We start from the raw sequence: 27,015 nt of genomic DNA on the forward strand, positions 1-27,015 counted from the left end.
ATATTTAGTGTCCTTCTTTCTCTGGGAATATTCCTCGGAGGATATATGGGAGAGGAACAATGGAGGAGCACTGACCGGGGTGAAGAAGGATGAAGTTTGGAGATTCCCGGTGTCGTTTCATCCAGCTTTGGGTGACCCATTGGTTTACAAGGGTCCAGGCATCTGCTGAGAGTTCAGAGCTAGAACTTTGTGAAAGAAGGAAGAAGAAAGAGCACAAAGTGCATTTGCCTGGGGCTTTGGTTGCATATTTTTGCACATTGTTTGGAGATTCAGTCATAATGAATATTAATAGAGATGAGCGAATCGAAGTATCCGAAGTGGAATTCGAGTCGAATATCGGAAAAATTTCGAAATTTTTCCGAAAATGGCGGCTGACATGTGCGGCGACGGAGCGGGGATGTCTGGGAAGGCGCGCAGACAAGGCGCGCTGACCCATAATGCATTCCTCAACGACATGTGATCGCATCAGCCAATCAGCAGCCAGCCAGCTAGCACTGTGTAATGGTCGAGCTATAAATAGCGGCCATTTTGGAATTCTTCATTTGCCTCCAGTCATTGAACAGAGGCAGACCGCTCTGTATTAGGGACAGAGTTAGGGCCACAGAAACGATACTTGGGGACAGAGAAACGATACTTAGGGACAGAGAACTATTACTCAGGGACACAGAATTGTTAATTAGGGCCACAGAATCGTTACTTAGGGACAAAGAAACGCTAGTTAGGGCCACAGAATTCATACTCAGGGACAGACAGAATTGTTACTGAGTGCCAGAGAATTGTTACTTAGGGCCACAGAAACGTTATTAGGGCCACAGAATTGTTACTCAGGGACAGACAGAATTGTTACTGAGTGCCAGAGAATTGTTACTTAGGGCCACAGAAACTTTAGTTAGGGCCACAGAATTGTTACTCAGGGACAGACACAGAATTGTTACTGAGGGCCACAGAACTGTTACTTAGGGCCACAGAATTGTTACTCGCACAGACACAGAATTGTTACTCGCACAGACACAGAATTGTTACTGAGGGCCACAGAACTGTTACTTAGGGCCACAGAATTGTTACTCGCACAGACACAGAATTGTTACTCAGGGACACAGAACTGTTACTGAGGGCCACAGAACCGTTACTTAGGGCCACAGAATTGTTACTCGCACAGACACAGAATTGTTACTCGCACAGACACAGAATTGTTACTCAGGGACACAGAACTGTTACTGAGGGCCACAGAACTGTTACTTAGGGCCACAGAATTGTTACTCGCACAGACACAGAATTGTTACTGAGGGCCACAGAACTGTTACTTGGGGCCACAGAAACGTTAATCAGGGACACAGAATTGTTACTGAGGGCCACAGAACTGTTACTTAGGGCCACAGAATTGTTACTCGCACAGACACAGAATTGTTACTCAGGGACAGACAGAATTGTTACTGAGTGCCAGAGAATTGTTACTTAGGGCCACAGAAACTTTAGTTAGGGCTACAGAATTGTTACTCAGGGACAGACACAGAATTGTTATTGAGGGCCACAGAACTGTTACTTAGGGCCACAGAATTTTTACTCGCACAGACACAGAATTGTTACTCGCACAGACACAGAATTGTTACTGAGGGCCACAGAACTGTTACTTAGGGCCACAGAATTGTTACTCGCACAGACACAGAATTGTTACTCAGGGACAGACAGAATTGTTACTGAGTGCCAGAGAATTGTTACTTAGGGCCACAGAAACGTTATTAGGGCCACAGAATTGTTACTCAGGGACAGACACAGAATTGTTACTGAGGGCCACAGAACTGTTACTTACGGCCACAGAATTGTTACTCGCACAGACACAGAATTGTTACTCGCACAGACACAGAATTGTTACTGAGGGCCACAGAACTGTTACTTAGGGCCACAGAATTGTTACTCGCACAGACACAGAATTGTTACACAGGGACACAGAACTGTTACTGAGGGCCACAGAACCGTTACTTAGGGCCACAGAATTGTTACTCGCACAGACACAGAATTGTTACTCGCACAGACACAGAATTGTTACTCAGGGACACAGAACTGTTACTGAGGGCCACAGAACTGTTACTTAGGGCCACAGAATTGTTACTCGCACAGACACAGAATTGTTACTGAGGGCCACAGAACTGTTACTTGGGGCCACAGAAACATTAATCAGGGACACAGAATTGTTACTGAGGGCCACAGAACTGTTACTTAGGGCCACAGAATTGTTACTCGCACAGACATAGAATTGTTACTCGCACAGACACAGAATTGTTACTGAGGGCCACAGAACTGTTACTTAGGGCCACAGAATTGTTACTCGCACAGACACAGAATTGTTACTCGCACAGACACAGAATTGTTACTGAGGGCCACAGAACTGTTACTTGGGGCCACAGAAACGTTAATCAGGGACACAGAATTGTTACTGAGGGCCACAGAACTGTTACTTAGGGCCACAGAATTGTTACTCACACAGACACAGAATTGTTACTGAGGGCCACAGAACTGTTACTTAGGGCCACAGAATTGTTACTCGCACAGACACAGAATTGTTACTCAGGGACACAGAATTGTTACTCAGGGACACAGAATTGTTACTCAGGGACACATAATCGTTTAATTAAAGAGTATGTCAGACAACATGCAGAGGAGTGGCAGAGGAGGCAATGTTTTAGGAGCGAGCAGACGTGGCAGCAGAGGAAGGGGTCGAGGCAGCACTATTCGCAGCCAGAGGCCAGTGCTCCCGGTGTCATCCAGCGGTCGTGTCTCCACCGACAACCCTGCCATCATCGATTGGTTGGCTCGGTCGTCTTCCTCTTCCCAGGTCACCTCTGACACCTACAGCCAACGGTCGGTGGGTACGTCAGACACAACCGTTAGTTGGCATGGCCCGGGAGCAAGCCCACTGAAATCACGTGTCCTCTACCTGCCCCTGTCCTTTGGTGTTCCCTCACCAAGCGAAGTATCGCATGCTGTGGGCTCAGCCCCACTGTACAGTGAGGAAGAGCTAACAGAGGGCGGTCAGGAACGGGGGGAGACATCCGCCTTTTCAGCAGCCAGGCGAAGAAGTAGTGGCGAGGAGAGTGGCCCGGTAGCCGGTCTAGAGACAGGTCTGTCTCCTGACCCAGACGCAGCCGAGGGGGCTAGTAGTGAGGCGGAGACCCTACTTGATGATGAGGAGGTTGATCGCACTTGGCAGCCTCGTCGTCATCAGGCAATTTCTTCCGCATCATCAGGAGAAGAGGGTGGCAGCTTGGCAGTGAGCGAAACAGTCGGTGGGTTGCCCAGGAGACAGCAGCAGGGTCGCAGCAGTGTCAGTGGAAGCAGTGTCAGTGGAGCCAAACGGCCACGGAGTAGAGCACCAGCTCCACTGCAGCCTACCACCACGGCCAGTAGTGGTGCCGGTGCGCACGGAGGAAGCAGCAGTCAGCCAGTGAGGAGTATCGGGGGCAAAGTTTCCTACTCGGCGGTGTGGCAATTTTTCGTCAAGCCGCCCGAGGAAGTAAACGTAGCCGTATGTCGACTATGTGGCCAGAAAGTCAAGCGTGGCCAGGGGGCCCATGTTGGGACTACAGCGTTGCGGCAGCATATGCAGCGTCGCCATTTGGTGGCCTGGGAAAACCGTGATAAAGATACGGCGGTTCTGCCCGCCCCAGCCCCCGCTCCATCACCCGCTCCGTTACTTGCTCCGTCACCCGACGTCAATCGCCCTCCATCAGCCAGTCAAGGCTCCAACACCTCTGCTGAGGGGAGTTGTCGCTCGTTGGCATCTTCCGCTCGTTCAGATGCTCCTTCTCCTGCTACTCCTCTTCACGGATTCCGTCAGCAGTCTTTCTTGGAATCCGTTGCCAAGAGACAACAGTTTGCGAGCACGCACCCGACGGTGCAAAAGCTGAACGTCCTCCTGTCCAAGTTGCTGGTGCTGCAGTCCCTCCCTTTCCAAGTGGTGGACTCAGCACCTTTCCGAGAAATGATGGCTTGTGCCGAGCCGCGGTGGAGAGTGCCAAGCCATCATTTCTTCGCCAAAAAGGCAGTGCCCAGCCCTGCATTCACATGTAGAAGAGATGGTGGGCCAGTCTTTGAGCATGTCGGTCTCTGCCAAAGTGCACGGCAGCGCCGACGTGTGGAGCTGTAACTACGGTCAGGGACAGTACATGTCATTTACGGCCCACTGGGTGAACGTGGTGCCGGCACAGCCGCACCAGCAACTTGGACAGGTCACGACGCTTTTGCCTCCACGTTTGCACGTCCTTGGTCCAGCAAGCATGTCCGCCTCTACCACCTCTTTTTCCGCCGTGTCCTCAGCCGCCACCCCCGTGCCAAGTCCCATTACCCGACCGACATATCACATGTGCAGGGCGCAACGGTGTCACGCTGTCCTGCACCTGGTATGCCTTGGCGAACGTAGTCACACAGGGGAGGAACTTCTCAGTGTAATGAACAGAGAAATCGACAGATGGCTGTCTCCGTGCAAACTGAAAATCGGAACCATGTTGACCGACAACGGAAAGAACATGGTGTCTGCTCTGCGTCAAGGAAGGTTGTGCCATGCGCCATGCATGGCTCACGTGTTCAATCTGGTTGTCAAGCGGTTCCTAAAATCCACCATCCCACTGCAAGACATCCTTAAAATGTCACGTAAACTTTGCATGCATTTCAGCCATTCCTACACCGCAAAGCACACCCTCCTTGAGCTGCAGCGGCAGAACGGAATTCCACAGCATCGCCTGATCTGCGACGTTGCAACAAGGTGGAATTCAACCCTACACATGTTAGACCGCCTTTACGAGCAGCGAAAGGCCATCACCGATTTCCTGATGTTACAAGCGGATAAAGGTACTCCCTGTGTAACTTCGATGTCAGCCATTGGCAGCTCATGCGTGACACCTGCCGCTTGCTCAGGCCCTTTGAGGAGGCCACGCTATTCGTGAGTCGGCAGGACTATGGGATGAACGACGTCATTCCTCTGTTGCACGTCCTTGAACAAATGCTGTTAACAATGGCTGGTCAGGGTGCGGTAGACGTGGCGCACAGATCTCAACGCCACATGACCCCTGTGGGGGCAGGACAGGAAGAAGATGAGGAGGTAGAGGAGGACATTTGTGCTCAGGAATTATTGAGTGAAATGGGTGGTTTTTCCACTCAGCGGACAGGAGTGGAGGAGCAGGAGCATCTGGTAGAGGAGGAGGAGGAGGAGACAGAGGACCCAGACGCACCGTGGCAGTATGCTGTGGAGATGGAGGCAGGGAGTCCCTCGCATTCCTTGGCACAAATGGCCCATAGCATGCTCGGTTGCTTGCGTAGCGACAGCCGAATAATAACCATCAGACAGAGGGATGACTTTTGGCTGTCCACCTTGTTGGACCCTCGCTACCGTTCAAAAATGGTGGCCTTTTTCACACCTGCTGAGAGGGAGGCCAAAATAACGTACTATAAAAACCACCTATGTAGTCAGTTGGTCTCTGCCTTTCTGCGCCAACGTCCATCCTCAGACACTGTGGGCCCTGTGCGCTCGCGTTCCGCTGCCATGGCAGCAGGGGAGGGGTGGGGTGGTAGGAGCAGTGGCAGCTCCACCAGCAGCGGCTGCCTCAGTCTGCAGTCGATGATGAGTAGCTTTCTTCACCAGCGCAGTGAGGAAACTACTAACCAGCCGCAGCAGCAGCAGCAGCATCAGGTGGACCTGGAGCAGGACCTCAAACAACAGGCTTGGGCCTACTTGGACAGCACCCTGCCAACCGAGGTAGACAATCCCCTTGACTACTGGGCAACAAAACTTGACCTTTGGCCCCAACTAGCTGAATTTGCCCTTGAAAGGCTGTCATGCCCGGCCAGTAGCGTGGCATCGGAGCGCGTGTTTAGTGCGGCAGGAGGTATTGTAACTCCGCGGAGGACACGACTGTCCACCCAAAGTGTGGAGAGACTCACGTTTGTGAAAATGAATCAGGCGTGGATTAGTCTGGATTTCAAACCACCAGTTCCTGACACAACTGACTAAATCCGCCATGAATCATGCCTCAAACATGTGCCACTTTCAGGTCTCCTCACACACTGCTGGTGTGTAGAATTTTTTGACATAGGGTGCTGGCAGATTACGGGCCTCCCATAGCTGCTGCCAGGCCCCTAATCTGCCATGGGCCCCTATATACCGCCTCCTCATGCTGCTGCCAAGTCCAGAGTCTCTCATGGGTCCCTGTACGGCCTCCCATTGCTGCTGTCTCCATCGCCACACTCTGCCATGTGCCACTTTCAGGTCTCCTCACACACTGCTGGTGTGTTGAATTTTTTGACATAGGGTGCTGGCAGATTACGGGCCTCCTATAGCTGCTGCCAGGCCCCTAATCTGCCATGGGCCCCTATATACCGCCTCCTCATGCTGCTGCCAGGTCCAGAGTCTCTCATGGGTCCCTGTACGGCCTCCCATTGTTGCTGTCTCCATCGCCACACTCTGCCATGTGCCACATTCAGGTCTCCACACACTGCTTGTGTTTTCAATTTTTTGACATAGGGTGCTGGCAGATTACGGGCCTCCCATAGCTGCTGCCAGGCCCCTAATCTGCCATGGGCCCCTATATACCGCCTCCTCATGCTGCTGCCAAGTCCAGAGTCTCTCATGGGTCCCTATACGGCCTCCCATTGCTGCTGTCTCCATCGCCACACTCTGCCATGTGCCACTTTCAGGTCTCCTCACACACTGCTGGTGTGTTGAATTTTTTGACATAGGGTGCTGGCAGATTACGGGCCTCCTATAGCTGCTGCCAGGCCCCTAATCTGCCATGGGCCCCTATATACCGCCTCCTCATGCTGCTGCCAAGTCCAGAGTCTCTCATGGGTCCCTGTACGGCCTCCCATTGCTGCTGTCTCCATCGCCACACTCTGCCATGTGCCACTTTCAGGTCTCCTCACACACTGCTGGTGTGTTGAATTTTTTGACATAGGGTGCTGGCAGATTACGGGCCTCCTATAGCTGCTGCCAGGCCCCTAATCTGCCATGGGCCCCTATATACCGCCTCCTCATGCTGCTGCCAAGTCCAGAGTCTCTCATGGGTCCCTGTACGGCCTCCCATTACTGCTGTCTCCATCGCCACACTCTGCCATGTGCCACTTTCAGGTCTCCTCACACTGCTGGTGTGTTACATTTTTTGTCATAGGGTGCTGGCAGATTACGGGCCTCCCATAGCTGCTGCCAGGCCCCTAATCTGCCATGGGCCCCTATACCGCCTCCTCATGCTGCTGCCAAGTCCAGAGTCTCTCATGGGTCCCTATACGGCCTCCCATTGCTGCTGTCTCCATCGCCACACTCTGCCATGTGCCAATTTCAGGTCTCCTCACACTGCTGGTGTGTTACATTTTTTGTCATAGGGTGCTGGCAGATTACGGGCCTCACATAGCTGCTGCCAGGCCCCTAATCTGCCATGGGCCCCTATACCGCCTCCTCATGCTGCTGCCAGGTCCAGAGTCTCTCATGCCATGTGCCACTTTCAGGTCTCCTCACACTGCTGGTGTGTTCAATTTTTTGACATAGGGTGCTGGCAGATTACGGGCCTCCCATAGCTGCTGCCAGGCCCCTAATCTGCCATGGGCCCCTGTACCGCCTCCTCATGCTGCTGCCAGGTCCAGAGTCTCTCATGCCATGTGCCACTTTCAGGTCTCCTCACACTGCTGGTGTGTTACATTTTTTGACATAGGGTGCTGGCAGATTACGAGCCTCCCATAGCTGCTGCCAGGCCCCTAATCTGCCATGGGCCCCTTTACCACCTCCTCATGCTGCTGCCAGGTCCAGAGTCTCTCATGCCATGTGCCACTTTCAGGTCTCCTCACACTGCTGGTGTGTTACATTTTTTGTTATAGGGTGCTGGCAGATTACGGGCCTCCCATAGCTGCTGCCAGGCCCCTAATCTGCCATGGGCCCCTATACCGCCTCCTCATGCTGCTGCCAAGTCCAGAGTCTCTCATGGGTCCCTATACGGCCTCCCATTGCTGCTGTCTCCATCGCCACACTCTGCCATGTGCCACTTTCAGGTCTCCTCACACACTGCTGGTGTGTTCAATTTTTTGACATAGGGTGCTGGCAAATTACGGGCCTCCCATAGCTGCTGCCAGGCCCCTAATCTGCCATGGGCCCCTATACCGCCTCCTCATGCTGCTGCCAGGTCCAGAGTCTCTCATGCCATGTGCCACTTTCAGGTCTCCTCACACTGCTGGTGTGTTCAATTTTTTGACATAGGGTGCTGGCAGATTACGGGCCTCCCATAGCTGCTGCCAGGCCCCTAATCTGCCATGGGCCCCTATACCGCCTCCTCATGCTGCTGCCAAGTCCAGAGTGTGTCATGGGTCCCTGTACGGCCTCCCATTGCTGCTGTCTCCATCGCCACACTCTGCCATGTGCCACTTTCAGGTCTCCTCACACTGCTGGTGTGTTCAATTTTTTGACATAGGGTGCTGGCAGATTACGGGCCTCCCATTGCTGCTGCCAGGCACGTAATCTGCCATGGGCCCCCGTACCGACTCCTCATGCTGTGACGTTGCAACAAGGTGGAATTCAACCCTACATATGTTAGACCGCCTTTACGAACAGCGAAAGGCCATCACAGATTTCCTGATGTTAAAAGCGGATAAAGGTACTCCCTGTGTAACTTAGATGTCAGCCATTGGCAGCTCATGCGTGACACCTGCCGCTTGCTCAGGCCCTTTGAGGAGGCCACGCTATTCGTGAGTCGCCAGGACTATGGGATGAACGACGTCATTCCTCTGTTGCACGTCCTTGAACAAATGCTGTTAACAATGGCTGGTCAGGGTGCGGTAGACGTGGCGCACAGATCTCAACGCCACATGACCCCTGTGGGGGCAGGACAGGAAGAAGAGGAGGAGGTAGAGGAGGACATTGGTGCTCAGGAATTATTGAGTGAAATGGGTGGTTTTTCCACTCAGCGGACAGGAGTGGAGGAGCAGGAGCATCTGGTAGAGGAGGAGGAGGAGGAGACAGAGGACCCAGACGCACCGTGGCAGTATGCTGTGGAGATGGAGGCAGGGAGTCCCTCGCATTCCTTGGCACAAATGGCCCATAGCATGCTCGGTTGCTTGCGTAGCGACAGCCGAATAATAACCATCAGACAGAGGGATGACTTTTGGCTGTCCACCTTGTTGGACCCTCGCTACCGTTCAAAAATGGTGGCCTTTTTCACACCTGCTGAGAGGGAGGCCAAAATAACGTACTATAAAAACCACCTATGTAGTCAGTTGGTCTCTGCCTGTCTGCGCCAACGTCCATCCTCAGACACTGTGGGCCCTGTGCGCTCGCGTTCCGCTGCCATGGCAGCAGGGGAGGGGTGGGGTGGTAGGAGCAGTGGCAGCTCCACCAGCAGCGGCTGCCTCAGTCTGCAGTCGATGATGAGTAGCTTTCTTCACCAGCGCAGTGAGGAAACTACTAACCAGCCGCAGCAGCAGCAGCAGCAGCAGCAGCAGCATCAGGTGGACCTGGAGCAGGACCTCAAACAACAGGCTTAGGCCTACTTGGACAGCACCCTGCCAACCGAGGTAGACAATCCCCTTGACTACTGGGCAACGAAACTTGACCTTTGGCCCCAACTAGCTGAATTTGCCCTTGAAAGGCTGTCATGCCCGGCCAGTAGCGTGGCATCGGAGCGCGAGTTTAGTGCGGCAGGAGGTATTGTAACTCCGCGGAGGACACGACTGTCCACCCAAAGTGTGGAGAGACTCACGTTTGTGAAAATGAATCAGGCGTGGATTAGTCTGGATTTCAAACCACCAGTTCCTGACACAACTGACTAAATCCGCCATGAATCATGCCTCAAACATGTGCCACTTTCAGGTCTCCTCACACACTGCTGGTGTTTTGAATTTTTTGACATAGGGTGCTGGCAGATTATGGGCCTCCTATAGCTGCTGCCAGGCCCCTAATCTGCCATGGGCCCCTATATACCGCCTCCTCATGCTGCTGCCAAGTCCAGAGTCTCTCATGGGTCCCTGTACGGCCTCCCATTGCTGCTGTCTCCATCGCCACACTCTGCCATGTGCCACTTTCAGGTCTCCTCACACTGCTGGTGTGTTGAATTTTTTGACATAGGGTGCTGGCAGATTACGGGCCTCCCATAGCTGCTGCCATGCCCCTAATCTGCCATGGGCCCCTATATACCGCCTCCTCATGCTGCTGCCAAGTCCAGAGTCTCTCATGGGTCCCTATACGGCCTCCCATTGCTGCTGTCTCCATCGCCACACTCTGCCATGTGCCACTTTCAGGTCTCCTCACACTGCTGGTGTGTTGAATTTTTTGACATAGGGTGCTGGCAGATTACGGGCCTCCCATAGCTGCTGCCAGGCCCCTAATCTGCCATGGGCCCCTATATACCGCCTCCTCATGCTGCTGCCAAGTCCAGAGTCTCTCATGGGTCCCTCTACGGCCTCCCATTGCTGCTGTCTCCATCGCCACACTCTGCCATGTGCCACTTTCAGGTCTCCTCACACTGCTGGTGTGTTCAATTTTTTGACATAGGGTGCTGGCAGATTACGGGCCTCCCATTGCTGCTGCCAGGCACGTAATCTGCCATGGGCCCCCGTACCGACTCCTCATGCTGTGACGTTGCAACAAGGTGGAATTCAACCCTACACATGTTAGACCGCCTTTACGAACAGCTAAAGGCCATCACCGATTTCCTGATGTTAAAAGCGGATAAAGGTACTCCCTGTGTAACTTAGATGTCAGCCATTGTCAGCTCATGCGTGACACCTGCGCTTGCTCAGGCCCTTTGAGGAGGCCACGCTATTCGTGAGTCGGCAGGACTATGGGATGAACGAGGTCAAATCGGCCATGGGCCCCCGTACCGCCTGTTCACGCTGATGCTGGTCCCACAGTGTGACCTGGGTCCCTGTACGGCCTCCCATTGCTTCCACTCTGCCATGTGCCACTTTGAGGTCTCCTCACACTCCTGCGGTTTTCCATTTTGTCATAGGTTGCTGGCAGATTACAGGCCTTCCATAGGTGCCACCAGGCCCCAAATCGGCCATGTGCCCCTGTACCGCCTGGTCACGCTGCTGCTGGTCCCACAGTGTGACCTGGGTCCCTGTACGGCCTCCCATTGCTTCCACTCTGCCATGTGCCACTTTGAGGTCTCCTCACACTCCTGCGGTTTTCCATTTTGTCATAGGTTGCTGGCAGATTAGCGGCCTTCCATAGGTGCCACCAGGCCCCAAATCGGCCATGGGCCCCCGTACCGCCTGGTCACGCTGCTGCTGGGCCCACAGTGTGACCTGGGTCCCTGTACCGCCTCCCATTGCTCCCACTCTGCCATGTGCCACTTTCAGGTCTCCTCACACTCCTGCTGGGTTCCATTTTGTCATAGGTTGCTGTATGGCCTCCCATTGCTGCTGGCTCCACCGCCACACTGTGGCTCCAAACACTGGTTTTGGCCCCGTGACTGGCCAAATGAGTGAAGTGTGCGGTGATTCTAAGATCGACGGCACTCATCTGCATGTCATACTGACTGACAGTATTATTTCTCTTCCCCAGCAGACTCCAAGGGCATTTAAATTAAAGGTACAGTGTTCTGCACTAATATTAAGTCTCTCTGAAGCCTAGAAACACCCTTTTTTAAGTTAAATTCACAGCGAATTTATTCGACTCGAATCGAATATTGTCCACGAATTCGCCGAATCAGTCGAATCGAATTTTTCATTTCTTCGCTCATCTCTAAATATTAAGCCTCACTCCCAGCCCGACCAAAGTGTGAGCGAGCCTCCGACATTTCTACACAGGCCACACCCCCTGACACGTTTCGTCCTGACCGCGGTGACTAACCCCCTGGTGGGCGGGGCGACACACATCAGAGGGCGGGGCCTGTGTGGGAGAACTGTCTGAGGCCATTGCACACACTCACACTTTGGTCGGGTTGGCAATGCGGCTTTCCCTTCATCATGATTTACTCACTGCTGGATGAGCGAACACTGGTGCCAGCACCCCTATCTCAGGAGCTGAGGGATCGACTTTTCCGCAACTTTCAGTGGCGCTCTAAGCTTGTTACATTATTCAGAGGATTTAATGGACGCATACTGATATATAAGCGCTGTTTTTTTATGCTCCTATTTGAAGTGCCTGCCCGGTGGGTAAGGGATTTCCAGTGCCTGGGGTATTCATGGGGTATTGTATGTTGGTACCTGGAAATGGAATAATGTACATTACTGATACAGAATGGTATAGAATGGTTGGCTCCTCTTTTGTGCTGAAACGGCTTACTCTGATTTCACTGCACACTGTGAGCTTCTCAAAATGTGCATTAGAAGCTGCAGCCTCATTTCCCAGCTGGAGGACATCCAGCATCATCTAGCCAACAAAGTCATGTCGCTTCTCTGCCTTTTGGCTTAGAGCATCCCTGAGGCGACCACTGTGGGGGGCACTGCTCCTCAGACTCTCTTTTGGCTTAGAGCATCCCTGAGGCGACCACTCTCGGGGGGCACTGCTCCTCAGACTCTCTTTTGGCTTACAGCATCCCTGAGGCGACCACTCTCGGGGGGCACTGCTCCTCAGACTCTCTTTTGGCTTAGAGCATCCCTGAGGCGACCACTCTCGGGGGGCACTGCTCCTCAGACTCTCTTTTGGCTTACAGCATCCCTGAGGCGACCACTCTCGGGGGGCACTGCTCCTCAGACTCTCTTTTGGCTTACAGCATCCCTGAGGCGACCACTCTCGGGGGGCACTGCTCCTCAGACTCTCTTTTGGCTTAGATCGTCTAGTATCTGTTCCTATCAGTGTCCAGTAGGGGCGCTCCGCCATCATTCTTGCTTTTCGGTGAAGATGACTGGCTGTATAGTACCTGCTGGTATGATGGGGGCTCCGAAAGTTGGAAGAGAAACCGAGGCGCCCACAGGCTGTTGGAGCTCGGGAGTAATTCCCCCGGGAAAACTGGAGGGGCCCAGTTCCTCCTGATTTGAATGGATCTACCTTGTCTGGCCAGGGGCCGGGGAGGCAGAGAGTCCGCGGAGCAGTACCCCCTGAGTGGTCGCCTCAGGGATGCTCTTAGTAGCACATGGGGATGGGATCCCAAGTATGAAAAGTGCACATGGTCACCATTCCAAGCACTTTTTCTGCACTGCGCCTTTTAGGGCTAGGCTTTTTTGTCAGGTCCGGGGCACTTTTTTTTACTACGGGCCCCAGGGCCTAGCCAGTGCACAATTGTGCGGCCACTTATTTATTTATTTATTTTCTCCCACTATTTTGTCACGTTTCACATTTGTGTGTGTTTCTTTCTCATTAAGATGGAAGGTGTGGGTCCTCGGGCCTGCCCTGAAGTCTAGGGGAAGGATGCGTGGTCATCAGGTTCCTTACTCCCCTGTCCCTAGGGGGTCTCTCTTCGGGAGAGCCTCCTGATGTAGTACTTGGTGGTTGCTAGCCACAAGGAAAGGTCCACCAGGCCTTTTGGCTAGGTGGACCATGTGGAAACCTTTGTCCCTGTCAGGAGTCTTGCACCCCGGGGGATCAGGTTAGAGGTCCTACCCCTTCGGGGGGGTGGACTAAAACACACCCCTAAGCGCACTTTTTTGTGGTTTTCACTTGCATGGTTTTTGTTCACTTATGGCTTTTTGTTTTTTTGCATCTCTGTGGACTTTAAAAAACAAAACAAAAAAAGAAACAAAGTCATGTTGTAGCCTGGTAACATAACTGAGTGGTGTCAGCCCTGCCCGGTGTCGTTTGCTTCTCAGATCTCCAACACATAAATATTTGTATACTGTTTCTTCACCCCCCCCCCCCCCCATGACAAACACAATGTTTAGCAATTCCTACATTTACAATTATATGATTGGCTTGTTACTGCAGACGCACCCCGCTCCTCCCCCCATTTTGGGGAAGATTGGACGACTTCCATGAACTTGATTTCCCTAAGAAATCATCTATTACAGTTCACGTATTTTTTTTCCTTCCAACTTAGCTGGGCAGGCAGGAAACTGGGATAGGAGACAGGAGCAATGTCATAGGAATAGCCGGGGTCATCAACGGGTGGACAGCGAGGTACAAAATCATAAGCAAGCCAAAATCAGGAGCACAGCCAAAGTCAGGAACCAGTATCAAGCAGGAGAGTAATCAGAGTCAGGTCAGGAACAAGGAAATCACACAGGAATGAGCAGGGAACGGGGAACAGCTGAAGACCAGTCAGCACTCAGCACAGGCAGAGGCACCTTTTAAATAGTCTGTTTACATTTTGCTTTGCAGCACTAGACTGATATTTATTTCTTGATTTTTGTTAATTAATTATTATTATTTAGTATTTGTTTATCACGATCACACACATTGTTAGCAAAAATAAATACAATAATTAAAAAACTCCTTTGAAAATCTTGTGATTGTACAGTATATATGCAGTATATACACGTATTGAGTGCATTGTGTTCTGTTTTCAGAGGCATTTGGTTGTATTAAAGGAATTGTATACTTTTCTACGTAGTCCCCGATGGGAGCGCACACAAATGGGTGGCCATGGCAGAGCTCCATTGGACGCTGCAAGCCAAGGAGCCAACTGTACACAAGAAAGCAGGACCAGCGATCGGGGCGCCGGGTGACAAGGAGAACACAGACAAGAAGAAATACGGGATAAAGACAAAGGCAATTCAAATTTTGCCGTCAGCTTCTGAAATTGGATACAAATTTGGTTTATTATGACTTTAAGGTGTTTTTGGTGGTTTCTGAAGTCAAACTACAATAGTTAATGAAACAATGATCTGCTCTACCACAGTGCACCATGAGTTCTCTATCCATGGACACCCTTCTCCTGCATGCAGCAAAACATTTCCTCTTTCAATGGACTTATGAAAACTGACATCCTGCGTCACACAGCCATTTCCTGTCCTGTCTGTCGGTTGAGCTGAAGCACCCCCAGCAGTTCTGCAGACTATAGGGGTGATGTAATCGCCTTCTTAACACTGATAACTCCCATCTCAGGCTCCCTATCTCACACAGTGGGCTGTACAAGGCAGAATGTTTAATGGGACTAATGAAGACCATGTGCTGTAATGAAGATCATGAAGACCGTGTGCTGTAATGAAGATCATGAAGACCGTGTGCTGTAATGAAGATCATGTGCTCTAATGAAGACCATCTGCTGTAATGAAGATCATGAAGACCATGTGCTGTAATAAAGATCATGAAGACCATGTGCTGTAATGAAGATCATGAAGACCATGTGCTCTAATGAAGATCTTGAAGACCATGTGCTGTAATGAAGACCATGTGCTGTAATGAAGATCATGTGCTGTAATGAAGATCATGAAGACCATGTGCTATAATGAAGATCATGAAGACCGTGTGCTGTAATGAAGACCGTGTGCTATAATGAAGATCATGAAGACCGTGTGCTGTAATGAAGACCGTGTGCTGTAATGAAGATCATGAAGACCGTGTGCTGTAATGAAGACCGTGTGCTGTAATGAAGATCATGAAGACCATGTGCTGTAATGAAGATCATGAAGACCATGTGCTGTAATAAATATCATGAAGACCATGTGCTGTAATGAAGATCTTGAAGACCATGTGCTCTAATGAAGATCTTGAAGACCATGTGCTGTAATGAAGACCATGTGCTGTAATGAAGATCATGAAGACCATGTGCTGTAATGAAGATCATGAAGACCGTGTGCTGTAATGAAGACCGTGTGCTGTAATGAAGATCATGAAGATCGTGTGCTGTAATGAAGATCATGAAGATCGTGTGCTGTAATGAAGATCATGAAGACCGTGTGCTGTAATGAAGACTGTGTGCTGTAATGAAGATCATGAAGACCGTGTGCTGTAATGAAGATCATGTGCTGTAATGAAGATCATGAAGACCATGTGCTGTAATGAAGACCATGTGCTGTAATGAAGATCATGTAATCGATGGTGCCAAGGTTCAGGGCTGAGCCGGCTTTAATGAAGACCATGTGACCATGGTGCCAAGTTTCAGGACTGAACAGGCTGTAATGGAAATAATGTAATCGATGGTGACAAGGTTCATGACTCAGTGTCACATACCTGATTGGAGACTGAAATGACGAGGTCGGCCTCACTTGTGCCACTAGCCCTGACCCCACTGGAGGTGGAACAGAGGGTGTCTAGGGACCAGGGGGACAAGAGCGCCAGCAGATGTTGTTTGCAGGTCTTGCAGTTGGAGACTTTGGAAGACCGATGATCCTCCAATTCAGGATCAGTAGTGATACGCAGAGCTGGTATGGTGGGTCGCCAGGTGTGCACCAGAGGAAGGCAGGAAGCTAGGATGGGAGACAGGAGCAATGTCACAGGAATAGCCGGGGTCATCAATGGGTGGACAGCGAGGTACAAAATCATAAGCAAGCCAAAATCAAGAGCAGACCCGAAGTCAGGAACCAGTATCAAGCAGGAGAGTAATCAGAGTCAGGTCAGGAACAAGCCGGGTCAGCAACAAGGAAATCACACAGGAACGAGCAGGAAACGGGGAACAGCTGAAGACCAGTCAGCACTCAGCACAGGCAGAGGCACCTTTTAAATAGTCCGTCTGGACAGGAGCCAATTCATCTACCAGCAGGGGCAGACTGACAACTCATGGGGTCCCTGGGCAATAGGGGATCATGGGCCCCTGTGTCCTTGCCCAAACTCAAAAAACCTATGAAAAATGTACCAGGGGCATCTCATGGGGCCCCCTACTGACCCTGGGCCCTTGGGCAGTGCCTGAGTTTCCAAATGGTCAGTCCACCCCTGCCTACAGCATGTCTTTGGAGTGTGGGAGGAAGCCGAAGTGCCCCAAGGAAACCCATGCAGGCACAGAGAGAACTTGCAAACTCAAGGCAGGTGATGCCATGGTTGGGAATTGAACCAGCGACCCGAGTACTGCCAGGTGACAGTGCTAACCATTTAGCCGCTGTGCTGCCCATGCTGCAGCGTGTACTTGTTTTTTCACAGCCAATGGTGCATATATATTTCCTGGCTTCTCACATCCTCACTACCTACATAATAATAATAAAAAAAAATTAAAATGTAAAAAAAAAGTTTTATAAACTTTTATTTGGGTTTTTTTTTTTTACCAAAAAGATAGTGTAATACATTTTGGCCAGGATTTATGAAGAAAGATTATTTATTTGCAAAATTTTATAAGAAAAACACTTTTTTCCCCCAAATGTTTGGTCTTTTTCATTTACATAGCAAAAAAAAACCCAGTGGTGAATAAATACCACCAAAAGAAAGCTCCGTCTGTCTAAAAATAAATACCAATAATTTCATACGGGTGCAGTGTTGCATGACCGCGCAATTGTCATTCAAAGTGTGACAGCGCTGAAAGCTGAAAATTGTCCTGGGCAGGAAGGGAGGAGGTGAAAGTACCTGGAACTGAAGTGGTGAAAGAGCGCTACGTTTTTATACACTCACCACTTCGTTGCATTAAATAAAAAATTTAAAAAATTATATTCTTTTTATAAACTCTTATTTGTTTTTTTTTTTTGTTTTTGTTTTTTTTTACCAAAAATATAGTGGAACACATTTTGGCCAAGATTTATGAAGAAAGATTATTTTCAAAATTTTAGAAGAAAAACACTTTTTTCTTCAAATGTTTGGTCTTTTTCCATTTACATAGCAAAGAAATATCCCAGTGCTGAGTAAATACCATCAAAAGAAGGCTCTGCCTGTCTAAAAAAAATGCTAAAATGTCATTTGGGTGCAGTGTTGCATGACTGCGCAACTGTCAATCAAAATGTGACAGTGCTGAAAGCTGAAAATTGTCGTGGGCAGGGAGGGGGGTAAAGAGCCTGGAATTGAAGTGGTTAATCACCTCCCGTCCGGCCGTTGTATATAAAAGGCTGGACGGTGGCAGTGCAGGGTCAGGTGGGCGTTTATAAACGGCCTCCCCGCCCCCTGCTTGTGCGCGCTCCCTGGGAGCACGCAGCACTGCGATCCGGTGCCCACTGTGTCCTCTGTGCGAGGTCCCGATCATGTGCTCACTAATTGGCCAATCAGTGATCACATGCAGAGCAGTAAACAAGATGTCACTTCTGACATCATTGCTTACTACTTATCACAGAGATCACATGGTACAGGGCCATTCACAACAGCCTTGTACCATGTGACAAGCTGTGACCAATCACAGCTCACACAGTATTTCTCAATGGCTGCAGGAAGGAGAAATGATTCCTCTGACAGCCTTTATGGTTGTAAAAGCAATCAGTGTAAAAAAAAAAAAAATCTTCATCCCCCCCAGAAGTAGTGCAGTGTCACCATGGTAACACTACTGCTAGGGTGACAGTATGTAAAAAATAACATAAATAATAATATAAAAAAATAAAATAAAAATGTAAAAAAAAAAAGTTTCAAATTTATAATTTTTGATTATAAACTAATTTGGTTAAATTTTTTTTTTTTTTACTAAAAAGATAACGGAATACATTTCGGCCGAGATTTATAATGAACTGTTATTTATTTGTAAAATTTTATAAGAAAAACACTTTTTTTCAAAATTTTTGGACATTTTCATTTACATAGCAAAAAAAATAAAAATCCCAGCAGTGACTAAATACCACCAAAATAAAGCTTCATCTGTCTCAAAAAAATGCTAACAAATTCATATGGATACAGTGTTGCATGACCGCGCAATTGTCATTCAAAGTGTGATAGTGCTGAATGCTGAAAATTGGCCTGGGGGGAAGGGGGGGGGAACGTGTCCAGACTGGAAGGGGGGGAAAGTGTCCGGACTGGAAGGGGGGGAAAGTGTCCGGACTGGAAGGGGGGGAAAGTGTCCGGACTGGAAGGGGATGAAAGTGTCCGAACTGGAAGGGGGGGAAAGCATCCGGACTGGAAGGGGGGGAAAGTGTCCGGACTGGAAGGGGGTAAAAATTCCTCCCACTGACACCAATGATGGGGCACTATTCCCCCCACTGACACCAATGATGGGGCACTATTCCTCCCACTGACACCAATGATGGGGCACTATTCCTCCCACTGATACCAATGATGGGACACTATTCCTCACACTGACACCAATGATGGGGCACTATTCCTGCCACTGACACCAATGATGGGGCACTATTCCTCCCACTGACACCAATGATGGGGCACTATTCCTCCCACTGACACCAATGATGGGGCACTATTCCTCCCACTGACACCAATGATGGGGCACTATTCCTCCCACTGACACCAATGATGGGACACTATTCCTCCCACTGACACCAATGATGGGGCACTATTCCTCCCACTGATACCAATGATAGGACACTATTCCTCCAACTAATACCAAGGATGGGGCACTATTCTTTCCTCTGATATCAATGATGGGACACTATTCCTCCCACTGACACCAATGATGGGGCACTATTCCTGCCACTGACACCAATGATGGGGCACTATTCCTCCCACTGACACCAATGATGGGGCACTATTCCTACCACTGACACCAATGATGGGGCACTATTCCTCACACTGACACCAATGATGGGACACTATTCCTCCCACTGATACCAATGATGGGACACTATTCCTCCCACTGACACCAATGACGGAGTACTATTCCTCCACTGACACCAATGATGGGGCACTATTCCTCCCACTGATACCAATAATGGGGCACTATTCCTCCCACTGACACCAATAATGGGGCACTATTCCTCCCACTGACACCAATGATTGGGCACTATTCCCCCCCACTGATACCAGGGATGGGGCACTATTCCTCCCATTGACACCAATGATGGGGCACTATTCCTCCCACTGACACCAATGATGGGACACTATTCCTCCCACTGACACCAATGATGGGGCACTATTCCTCCCACTGACACCAATGGCGGGACACTATTCCTCCCACTGACACCAATGACGGGACACTATTCCTCCCACTGACACCAATGATGGACACTATTCCTCCCACTGACTACAAGCACTATGTCATTTTTTTACCCTTACTGATGCTGGGACATTGTCTACTCCCACTGGCCACTTTGGCCCTCCTAAAGTCTGAGAGACAATAAATCGGCTCTTTGGTTAGAAAGTGTGGAGACTCCTGTCATAGACACAATGAGCACGTAATCCGTATAGTACGGGCACAGCCCCACTGCATGGAGATATAAATCTTTTTCCTGGAGTTCTGCTCTCAAGCATATTTTCGGAGGGGAAAGGCAGCTCAGGATTTATTGAACCATGCCCCTCCCCCTAGTAACACAAGCAGCTCGCACCACAATATTACGTCCCTTGGAATGCTCAAAGGTTCCTCCAGTCCTTGGCAATCCTAGCAATGCCCCTGGCCTGTAGGGTGTTCATTTCAGCTGCACTCACTGTACCCGATTGTCTGTTTAGGTCGGCTCTATGATGGACTTGCACTGTCTCCTGACGTGGAAGATCAGTTTGCACAGATACGTGGATCCAAATACAGAGATCAATGCAAAGGCCACCTTTTTCATACAGAAGAATTACACTACAGACGCGATAATATTTACCTTAATTACAGGTATATTTTAATGAGAAATATCAAATTATTTGTATATACAAAATTGATATTCTGGGTGCGTCTAAAATGGCTTAGCATGCCCACCTTGGCCCCCCCGGCCTTAGGCTGCTGAAGCTGGAAAATAACGAATTTGTGCAGCAAACATATCACATCGGCACAGTAACATGCAACAGCATTCCAAACCTTGGTGGAATTCCACGCCCTATGCTAGAGGAACCACATCCTGTCCATCCACGTCAACAGGTAGAAGTTCCTTTCCTCCAAGAAGTCATTATCTCTGGTAAATTTTGCAGAGTGATCCATCTCCAAACTGGCTCCTGTTGGCTGGTATCTTTGTTAGGAAAGGGATGTCTTCTTATGATGTGGAAGCCTCTAAAACTGGCCGTACTAGACTGGTATAAACTTTAGGGAGAAGGTGGCTGCTTGTGATGAGAAGTCCCTCAAGGCTGGCTCTCATGGGCTGGTATCTCTATTATTAATGGGATGCCACTTGTGTTGAAGATTCCTACCAAACTGGTTCTGATGGGCTAGTATCTGTATTAGGTATGAGGTCTGCTTGTGATGAGGAGTCTTTTGAAACTGGCTCTGGTGGGCTGGTATCTCTATTAGGAAAGGAGTGTCCACTGATGTTGAGGAGTCTTTCAAAACTGGCTCTGGTGGGCTGGTATCTCTATTAGGAAAGGAGTGCCCACTGATGTTGAGGAGTCTTTCGAAACTGGCTCTGGTGGGCTGGTATCTCTATTAGGAAAGGAGTGCCCACTGATGTTGAGGAGTCTTTCGAAACTGGCTCTTGTGGGCTGGTATCTTTATAAGGAATGGGATGACTCCTGGTGATAAGAATTCCAAACAGAACTTGCTCTAGTGGGCTGCTATCTCTTTTAGGAAAGGAGTGTCCACTGATGTTGAGGAGCATTTCAAAACTGGCTCTGGTGGGCTGGTATCTCTTTTAGGAATGGAGTGTCCACTGATGTTGAGGAGTTTTTCAAAACTGGCTCTGGTGGGCTGGTATCTCTTTTAGGTATGAGATGTCCATGTCTGATAAATCTTTCAGAAGCTGCTCTGTTGGGCTGGTATGTCTCTTAGGTATGATATGTCCGCCTGGGATAAGGAGTCTTTAAAAACTGGCACTGGTAGGCTGGTATCTCTACTGAGCATGAGATATGTGTTTTAAATGAGGAGTCTTTTGAAACTGGCTTTGGTGGACCGCCCACTCCATTAGGAATCGGATGCCTGCTTACGATGAGGAATCTTCAAAACTGGGTCCAGTGGGATGGTATCTTTATAAGGAATGGGATGACTCCTGGTGATAAGAATTCCAAACAGAACTTGCTCTGGTGGGCTGGTATCTCTATTAATAATGAAATATCCGCTTATGATGAGAAGTCCTCCAAAACTGATCTCTATTATCAATGAGATTCTAATTGTGATAAAGAATCCTCAATAACGCAGGATCAAAATGAAAGTCTTGTTGTATAATCAGTGGGTAACACATGGTTAGCAAATTTATATTTTGGCCCAAATATGATATAAATTGAAGATTGGGGTCCAAGAATCTAGACCAGGTTTAACACCAGTGAGCTACAAGACCATCAGAGATGGAAGCTGCTACCGGAGACAAAGGTTTTTCAACATGATACTGAGCAGGGTTTCTTATTTTCTGTAGTCAGGACACGAGAAGACCAGTCTTAAGACTTCAACATCTGCTTAGTCGCTGCTTGGACGGTTTGCCACGTGCCTCCTTTTGTCATGAATCATGGAATCCTGCATTAGAGACAAGCACAATTCCAGTCATTATGAAAGGCTCATCAAATATAAAGCCCAGATATGATAATAGAGAATTAACGAGCCATTAACACCTTGTTGGCTGTGTGTTTATGACTTCCCTTTCTATCTGAAGATAACCTTACTACATTGGACAGCAGACATGTGCTAATGTCGGAGGGTACCCAACATGTACACCTAGGGTGGGAGTACAGACAAAAATAATGGTGCACAGGGACCCCCCTCCCTATTATTTCATAGCACCACCTGAGACTCTAAAATAGGTAATAGTGACCTCAGCACCTCACTGTGGGAAGTTTGGAGAAGATGTAGCTATACTCCGACTTTCACAAAGTGGCTGTGTTCACTGGGAGTCCAAGAGGTTCTCGGGCTGCATTGGATCCACATGTTTAGAAGCTGACAACATTGGCCCAGATACTGATTCTTCTGGCACACTGTAACCCATTGGTAGCATATTCTGGCTAGAACTAGTATTGACTGAACTCAAGAGGATTAGTTCCCTGGTCTCCTCCTCCCATGCCCACCTCCAGGACTTCTCCAGGGTGTCACCTATCCTCTGAAACTCCATGCCCCAACCCATCAGATTATCACTTACTCTCCTCTCCTTAGGCGCACCCTGAAAACCCACCTCTTCAGAGAAGCCTACCCCACCCCCTGCTAACTTGCCGACCTCCTCCACTCTTCCTACCACTCCATCCCCCACAGCTATCTCCTCCTGTGCCACCATCCCCTCCCTCCTAGATTGTAAGCTCCAAGGAGCAGGGCCCTCAATCCCCTCATGTTTTGCATTGTATTGGTATTGTTCTGTCACATGTTCTGTCTCCCTTTGTAATGTAGCGAACTATTGGCGCTTTATAAATACTGTATAATAATAATAATAATAATCTGCTACCATCTGGCAAATGTAGGTCCATGGTCTCAATCACAGGGTGGAGAATCTGCCACCGATTGCCAGCTAAGAGGAAATCTTAATACTCTCCTTGAAGATCTTATGCTTTATGTCAGGCAAGATGGCTCTTCTAGGCGGATCCTCGTGCTCATACATGCGCATCTATCACTAATGTTGACCCCAGGCAGGCTATTTAAATTGAACCAATGCTCAGGTTCAGTGCTGTCTTGTCTACAGGGTTTCCCATCTGATTTGTGATGCGGTACTTGCATCGAATACCAGTTACTGGACCAGCTAGCCCTGACCATTCCTTGGACTCTGTCTGCCTTGAATTTGGCTTGCTTCCTGAGCTCTGCTCCTGTTGCCACTGTACTGCTCATCTGGTATGGACCCCGACCGGTATCCTGACCATGTTTTTCTCTATGTACTTGTACCTGTTCCAATTACCAGTCTCTAAGCAGGTATGTCTGACTTCACTGTTCCTCTACTTGCTTGCTAGCAATCTGCTCCAAGCACCTACCTGCTATAAGCTGCCGCCTATTGATCATCTGCTCATTGACCAGCCAGCACCTGCCCATCACCTACCTACTACCAATTACTGCCTGCTCACCACCTGACGGCTACCAGCCAGTACCTGCTCTACATTTGCCTTCTGCCAGCCAGGACCTGTTTTTTCCAGCCTGCTACTTAGCTGCTATCACCCAGGCAGTCCATTCCTCTGTGGTCCGCTGTCTACTTTTTTCTTCTCTGGCTTGAACACTATCTGCTGCTAACAAGATCAACAGCCACTCATGCCACTCTGGGCTCTTGCACCACCTGTCTTCTCTATCAGGGGCACTGAGCCAGAGGTGTAGGAGATGCCCTCCGCATCACGTCAGGCTCCGCCACCAGGTACTTGACACTTTATTTTAGAGTGTAGATCCCTACCTCAGACCTTAGAGTGTGACTAGGCTCGTAGGCATTTATCTACCATGTAGTAATGGCCTTATAATGTGTGACATATTACCTGTATATTTAATCTATTTAAGGTGTTATTTGGTATGGTATGGTCTAAATACGGGCAAACGCACACAATGAATTTACAATTGACAACTGTCCATTGGCCGTTCACTTCCTGACCTCTGGTCCGTAAGATTAACAGGATACCCATGTACTGGAAGGGAGTACAGATTGGCAGGAGACCCATGTTCTGTAAGAGGAAGGAGGAGAGCATGGGACCTTTTTTTTCCTAAAAAGGAGACTGTAGGAGGGTATGGGCCAACTCTCTGGAAGAGAGTACAGGTGGACAGTAGACCCATGTACTGGAAGTGACAATGAATGGGCATGGTTTTCTGGTTGGGAGCACATGAGAGCAGGAGACATGTATTTTAGAAGGTAGGGCACATTAGCAGGGAACAGATGTTCTGGAAGGGACAGTGGGAGAGCAGCTAAACTGTGTACTGGATAGAAGTGTGGGAGTGCATAAGACCAAAGTTCCTGAAGGCAGTGTGAATGGACAGAAGAAATGTGTCCTGGAAGATAGGATTAATGGGCAGGAGAACCATGTCCTGGAACATAGTTGGATGGGCAGAATATCTATCTTATGAAATAGACAGTAGGAGAGCAAGAGAACTTCTTTTGGAAGGACAGGGCAGAAGATCCATCTTCTGGATGGAACCAGTAAAGTGAATGGGCAGAGAACTATTTATAATAGGGTGGATTGCCAGGAGGCCCATATTCTGGAAGGGACAATGGCAGCATTGGAGATCGTTGTTCAGAAAGGTATGGAGGATGGGCAGGAGATCAGAAACAATGGGAGGACTGGCCCATGCTCAGGGAGGTACAGTGGGAGGGCTATAGACCAGTGGTTAGGAGGGGATGTGTGGATGAACTCTTGTGAGTGAACTAGTAATATACAAAGGTCATTGACCATAGATGTCAGTACTGTTCATTCTGTGAAAAATTGCAGCACTGCCTCACCCCGGGTACACACGGGACGTTTTTTTTCATGCATCCCAGTGGTTAGTGCAGCGATCTTTCCGCTGAACTATTGTGTTCTGACAGGAAGGCCACCCTCGTGCCAGGACAATCTGATCAGCAATCGCAGTCATTGGCTGTGAGCGTTGATCGGATGCTGGTTTTCCATCATGCTCATTCAGTAGAAGCCGGTCATGCACAATTAGTTATCCAATGTTTTGCAGATCCCTTTAAAGCATATCAAGTGGCAAATGATCAATCCAGTGACGACTCATCTCCTTTTTAAACAACATTTGTCATTTGTTTTTAAACAAATATTTTATCCCAGCTACCTCTGCCTCACTCATTGTACAATGATGATTCAGAGTCTCCCTATTGAGCCTCACTGCACCCGTGACTATTTTAACATACGTTACATGAAATAAAAACGAAGGCAGAAGAATAAACTGCTCATTCACATCTACTGAGATTGCCCCTTGCACTGAAGCAGTAAATAGTACAGTGATGTAAAGAGATGAATGGTGATGTCCTTACCAGATAAAAGCAGGAGGCCACAATCACCGCTTTCATTGTCACCTCCAGGTCCATCGGAAATGTAACTGTGTATTGGCCTCCCTCACCTTTTATCACCCCAACCACATGCTGCTCATCTCGAGATTTTACCTTCCGGGAAAAAGAGTCACAGAGATGTCAGATACAAATCCCAGCAGAAAAAACAAAAAAACAAAAAAATGAGAACAACACCCATCTAAATAAAAGAAAACAAAAACTGGTATTGTTTATCCTAAAATTCCAATGGTTTATGCAATGCCTAGAGTTCACTATATACAATGACAGTTGGTTACACTAGATACAATAGGGTGGGAGATGGCGGTGGATGGAGGTGATGACAGTCGGGTACACTAGATACAATAGGGTGGGAGATGGCGGTGGATGGAGGTGATGACAGTTGGGTACCCTAGATACAATAGGGAAGGAGATGGCGGTGGATGGAGGTGATGACAGTCGGGTACACTAGATACAAAATAGGGAAGGAGATGGTGGTGGATGGAGGTGATGACAGTTGGGTACACTGGATACAATATGGAAGGAGATGGCGGTGGATGGAGGTGATGACAGTTGGGTACACTAGATACAATAGGGAAGGAGATGGTGGTGGATGGAGGTGATGACAGTCGGGTACACTAGATACAATACAGAAGGAGATGGCGGTGGATGGAGGTGATGACAGTCGGGTACACTAGATACAATACAGAAGGAGATGGCAGTGGATAGAGGTGATGACAGTTGGGTATACTAGATACAATAGGGAAGGAGATGGCGGTGGATGGAGGTGATGACAGTTGGGTACACTAGATACAATAGGGAAGGAGATGGTGGTAGATGGAGGTGATGACAGTCGGGTACACTAGATACAATAGGGAAGGAGATGGCAGTGGATGTTGGGATGACAGTTGGGTACACTAGATACAATACAGAAGGAGATGGCAGCGGATGGAGGTGATGACAGTCGGGTACACTAGATACAATAGGGAAGGAGTTGGCAATGGATGGAGGTGATGACAGTCGGGTACACTAGATACAATAGGGAAGGAGATGGCGGTGGATGGAGGTGATGACAGTCGGGTACACTAGATACAATAGGGAAGGAGATGGCGGTGGATGGAGGTGATGACAGTCGGGTACACTAGATACAATAGGGAAGGAGATGGCAGTGGATGGAGGTGATGACAGTCGTGTACACTAGATACAATAGGGAAGGAGATGGCGGTGGATGGAGGTGATGACAGTCGGGTACACTAGATACAATATGGAAGGAGATGGCGGTGGATGGAGGTGATGACAGTCGGGTACACTAGATACAATAGGGAAGGAGATGGCGGTGGATGGAGGTGATGACAGTTGGGTACACTAGATACAATAGGGAAGGAGATG

The 27,015-nt window shown here is 49.1% G+C and overlaps 1 protein-coding gene across 1 annotated transcript in view; it reads right to left on the reverse strand.

Annotated features, from left to right (window-relative positions):
- Window positions 1-20,432: 20,432 nt before the first annotated feature.
- The window catches only part of LOC149451880 (phospholipid scramblase 2-like), a 42,610-nt gene continuing 36,027 nt past the window's right edge, over window positions 20,433-27,015 (reverse strand). Inside the window, exons 6-7 of the mRNA XM_089690056.1 lie at window positions 25,615-25,743; window positions 20,433-22,214 (exon numbers count right to left, since the gene is read on the reverse strand). Coding sequence (XP_089546182.1) covers window positions 22,158-22,214; window positions 25,615-25,743 — 186 coding nt within the window. The 3' untranslated portion in view covers window positions 20,433-22,157. The remainder of the gene's footprint in view (window positions 22,215-25,614; window positions 25,744-27,015) is intronic.

This window comes from Staurois parvus, unplaced genomic scaffold (assembly GCF_062004578.1).
Source record: "Staurois parvus isolate SC_StPar_1 unplaced genomic scaffold, SC_StPar_1.0 ptg000512l, whole genome shotgun sequence".
In the NCBI taxonomy this organism is placed as follows: domain Eukaryota; kingdom Metazoa; phylum Chordata; class Amphibia; order Anura; family Ranidae; genus Staurois; species Staurois parvus.